This window comes from Argentina silus, assembly GCF_951799395.1.
Source record: "Argentina silus genome assembly, chromosome: 18".
Lineage (NCBI taxonomy): Eukaryota > Metazoa > Chordata > Actinopteri > Argentiniformes > Argentinidae > Argentina > Argentina silus.
In genome coordinates, this window is record NC_139672.1 from 17263875 (window position 1) to 17268874 (window position 5000).

Genomic DNA, 5000 nt, shown 5'->3' on the forward strand with positions numbered 1-5000 from the left:
AGTGTGTGTGTGTGTGTGTGTGTGTGTGAAAGCGCGAGTGTGTGTGTGTGTGTGTGTGTGTGTGTGTGTGTGTGTGAAAGCGCGAGTGTGTGTGTGTGTGTGTGTGTGTGTGTGTGAGTGTGAGTGATAGCATGTGTCTGGGGCCCATATGTCTGCTCGACTGAGAGCTGGATCAGTTTAGGGACGCCCTATTGGGTCCTCTGTCAAATCTGTTGTCTACAACGTGTGAGGAGAGACACTTATCACTGGAAGGCAACTGAGCCCATCTTCCCAAGGATGCGATCCGTTCAACATGGAATATCAGGGGAAAGTCTGTCAGACTGTTTTAATGATATCATACCATACAGATGGCAGAAGTAGTCCAATATCTAATAGCACTGGCAATACCAAGAGTATTATACCAATACCTATTATCTTTTAATCTGATGAAATGACATCTCTGCGCTTTATTAGCTTAAAAGAGTCTAGACATTGACTCTGCAGAGGGGGATAAGTGGTAGTATGCTTGTGTGGAACACACTCATAGATTGAGCTGACATGAGCAGTGTGTGTGTGTGTGTGTGTGTGTGTGTGTGTGTGTGTGTGTGTGCGCGTGAGTGTTACAGTGTGTGTGTGTGTGTGTGTGGGTGGGTATACAGTACCTGGAACATGTCTGTGTTGCTGTCGTATGTGTACTCCACCACCACCGTCTGGGCTCGTGACAGGGTGTAGGAGATGCTGTGCTGGTCCTTGTTGCTGATAGCCTAAGGAGACAAGGAGAGAGGAGGTTAGGAGACAGGGTGTAGGAGGCAGGAGACAGGGTGTAGCAGATACTGTGGGTGTAGCAGATACTTGTTGCTTGTAGGAAGGAAGGAGAGAGAATGTAGAGTAGAGTTCGTTTGAGAGTAGAGTTAGTTTGGGAGGAGAGTTAGTTTGAGAGGAGAGTTAGTTTGAGAGGAGAGTTAGTTTGAGAACTTCTCAGCCTCCCTCTGTGTCTGCCAGTCAGAGCTCTCTCCCACCCCTGCTCTGTCTCGAGGTTCAGGAGAGAGCAGCAATACCCAACATTGTGTACAGACAAAAGGTCAAAGGTCACCAGAGGCGCTATCATTACTTTTGTTCTTCCTGCTATTGTTTTCTCTCCATCCAGTGTTTGATAAATCAGCCTCATAAGACGCTTCTCTACAACCAGAGAAATACAAGGCTGTATCCAATCACAGAGCTTGTTAGTGGCATGCCAAATAATCCGCTTCCGATATCATACCCTGAAACTCTTACTGACTGTGCAGGATTCAAAATGAGATTCTGTACAGCCTAGACCTATTTTCCCACGACCAGATTTACCTCATGTTCTTATCAGCTGGGATCAGCGGGGATGTCAGCTGACTCATCACAGTCACAACAACACCGGTTGCCCTTAGATGTACGTGATAATGTAGCTGAACATCCAGCCCATAGAACACTGTTATATAGTGTGTGTCTGTGTGTGTGTGTCTGTGTGTGTGTGTGTGTGTGTGTGTGTGTGTGCTTGCATGCACACACACACACACACACCCAGCCCATAGAACATTGTTATATCATCAAATATCATCGTTTGTTCACTTTGAGCCCATATCCTGTTGGGTTTGAAACATCAAACAACCACCACTGTGTGAAGCCTAACCCTAACCCCACACACACACACCTTGGCAGCCTGAGGGGTGCAGGCGACATGCACGGTGCTGGGCTTGACCCCGTTGGAGTTGGCTCTCCTGCACAGAGAGAAGCGGCTCCTCCTCCTCCCCCGGTCTCCATTGGGCAGGGAGCCATTGTACCTGAGGACAGAACACACACACACACACACACACCTCAGATTGGGTTGTACCTGAGGAGGACAGAACACACACACCTCAGATTAGGCCTAAGAAGTCACCAAGGTAGTGGGAAACATTCAATGCAGAAATAAAGGCCATCCTTGAGCAGTTTGAATCCAGAAGAATCTAATGAATGTTTGTCATCGTACGGTGCCAGGATGTTTTTCTGTTTGAATGTGTGAGCAGACAGACCAACAGATCATGTTGGTGATCTGGCCCAATCAGAGGCTCAGCTGGGAGGTTATACCCGCCCAATCCTTTTTACGGCCCAATCAGAGGCTCAGCTGGGAGGTTATACCCGCCCAATCCTCTTACGGCCCAATCAGAGGCTCCGCTGGAAGGTTATACCCGCCCACTAGCGCTGGTCACCCAGCATCTGGCTGTGTCAACGCACGCAACCCAGACTTACAGAGGTGTGGAGGCTGGGAGCAACGCAGGGGAGGCTGGTGGAGGTAGACATCGGAGGACGGGCTCATTGTAATGCATGGAGTGGAATGAGGGACGGTATCAAACACGTCCTCCGATTTCTACCGACCTCCATCAGCCTCCCCTGGAGCAAAGCTGTCATCGGTCAAAACATAACTGACACTAACCCCTGTCTCCTGGCTGCTTCAACACACAGTACCTTCAGACTTAAAGGGACAGTTCACTAAAATGTCATATCTGTGATCAGCCACATCCCCTCACCTCACCTCAGTGCAGATGAGAGTGACTGTTTTAAGTGCAGTGGAGCCAGGCAGCAAAACATTCACTGGAAAACACACACTTTCAGTATAAGTGTTTGTGCCTGTGTGCATGCGTGTGTATGTATGTGTGTGTGTGTGTGTCTGTGTCTGTGTCTGTGTGTGTGTGTGTGTGTGGGTGCATGCCCGCGTGCATGTATGTGTGTTCATTAGAAAAACATGGTTTCTTGTGTTTCTTAAAGAGTTGGCAGCCACAACCAGCTACCTTCCTAAACAACAAATGTACACTCAATTCTACTGTCAGTCACTTTGGATAAAACCGTCCCAGACACACATAAAGCCTACAGTAGAACATCTCAATTGAAGATGCATCACAGTCTAGGCTAAAGCTTAATCTGTGTCCGGGAAACCGTCCTGAGATGTTTACATACTGTACATGTCAGTCCTAATACACAGCTTACCCCAGCGTATTACAGACTGTTTCTCTCTGGCCCAATCAGAGGCTGAGCTGGGAGGTTATCCCCGGCCACTAATGCTGAGAGTTTTACAGTCAAATACTCTCCCCTTGTTCTACATGAGATTAATAGGCTACATTAGTGAAGATATTTTTTTTTTTTCCGTTTGGCCTGGTTAATCTGCCTAATCTTGAAAGCAGCGCAAACTAAACCAACTTTTCACTAACCACACACCATTTGTCTCTGCAAATAAAGGACGTTTTTTTACGAGGGCATAATCGTAAGTTCTCTGTCTTTTCTGCCTGGTTGATTCTACTTCTTCTACTCTACTTGTTTCAACTGCTGAATACACAATGTGAAAGCAACCCCCCCTTCATCCCTCTCCTCCCCACCACACTAACCTGCCTTTGTCTGAGTAAACGTTCTCCACCCAGGAAGCCCCCGTTCCCCCCCTCGGCGGTTGAGGTTTCTATGCATTTAACTGAATTTAGGTTGAGACTGAACCCTGCTGCTTCTCTGTTATAAAAACAATCTAATCTGCCGGTTCAAATGTGGTGAATAAATATGCATTAGTATGCTGTTCTGCTGGTGCTGTGTTGGATCCTGTGTTCTACTACTGTAGGTCTGTGTTAGATCCTGTGTTCTACTGTAGGTCTGTGTTAGATCCTGTCTACTACTGTAGGTCTGTGTTAGATCCTGTGTTCTACTGTAGGTGTGTGTTAGATCCTGTGTTCTACTGTAGGTCTGTGTTAGATCCTGTGTTCTACTACTGTAGGTCTGTGTTAGATCCTGTGGTCTACTACTGTAGGTCTGTGTTAGATCCTGTGTTCTACTGTAGGTCTGTGTTGGATCCTGTGTTCTACTGTAGGTCTGTGTTGGATCCTGTGTTCTACTGTAGGTCTGTGTTGGATCCTGTGTTCTACTGTAGGTCTGTGTTAGATCCTGTGTTCTACTACTGTAGGTCTGTGTTAGATCCTGTCTACTACTGTAGGTCTGTGTTAGATCCTGTGTTCTACTGTAGGTCTGTGTTAGATCCTGTGGTCTACTACTGTAGGTCTGTGTTAGATCCTGTGTTCTACTGTAGGTCTGTGTTGGATCCTGTGTTCTACTGTAGGTCTGTGTTAGATCCTGTGTTCTACTGTAGGTCTGTGTTAGATCCTGTGTTCTACTGTAGGTCTGTGTTAGATCCTGTGTTCTACTGTAGGTGTGTGTTAGATCCTGTGTTCTACTACTGTAGGTCTGTGTTAGATCCTGTGTTATGCTAGGTGTGTTAGCTGTGTTATGCTAGGTGTGTTAGCTGTGTTATTCTAGGTCTGTTATGCTAGGTGTTTTAGCTGTGTAATGCTAGGTGTGTTAGCTGTGTTATGCTAGGTCTGTTATGCTAGGTGTGTTAGCTGTGTAATGCTAGGTGTGTGTCAGACACTGTGTTATGCTAGGTGTGTTAGCTGTGTTATGCTAGGTGTGTTAGCTGTGTTATTCTAGGTGTGTTAGCTGTGTTATGCTAGGTGTGTTAGCTGTGTTATTCTAGGTCTGTTAGCTGTGTTATGCTAGGTGTGTTAGATCCTGTGTTCAGCCTCACAAGGCTTTTGTAAAAGAGGTTTCTTATCTCAATGGGACTTACTTGTATAAACAAAGGATAATAAAATATAAACACAATAGAAATGTATTCTGAGGATCTATTGTTACCTCAGAACAATGAGCTTTGACAGGGAACCATGTGACTGTGTAATGCATGAGAGTTAGATGAAGCTGTAGTCACAATGGTTCAAGGCGTCAGGCTGACTGGTTACTTGGTGTGTCAACGTGTTTGTATCTGTCCCAGTTCAAATAAAACCAGAACAAATGAATGAAATAGATGTGTGTGTATTGTGAGGAAGGACGCCTCCCTTACCCCAGTACAATGAGCTCTCCGTATTTGACAGGCACTTTGATGGAGCCAGGGGAGGAGGAGATGTTCTCCAAGTCTGGAGAGTACATTGATGCAGCCGTCGGAAAAGAAGAAGGGGGAGAGAGAGAGAGAGAGAGGGATGAGG

At 46.3% G+C, this 5000-nt stretch overlaps 1 protein-coding gene across 1 annotated transcript in view; it reads right to left on the minus strand.

Annotated features, from left to right (window-relative positions):
• LOC310818546 (E3 ubiquitin-protein ligase pellino homolog 1-like) overlaps positions 1-5000 on the minus strand; it is an 18564-nt gene that overhangs the window by 5169 nt on the left and 8395 nt on the right. The window contains exons 2-4 of the mRNA XM_083689523.1: positions 4859-5000; positions 1661-1790; positions 642-743 (exon numbers count right to left, since the gene is read on the minus strand). The exon at positions 4859-5000 is cut by the window's right edge and continues 111 nt beyond it. Of these exons, the coding sequence (XP_083545649.1) occupies positions 642-743; positions 1661-1790; positions 4859-4944 (318 nt within the window). The 5' untranslated portion in view covers positions 4945-5000. The remainder of the gene's footprint in view (positions 1-641; positions 744-1660; positions 1791-4858) is intronic.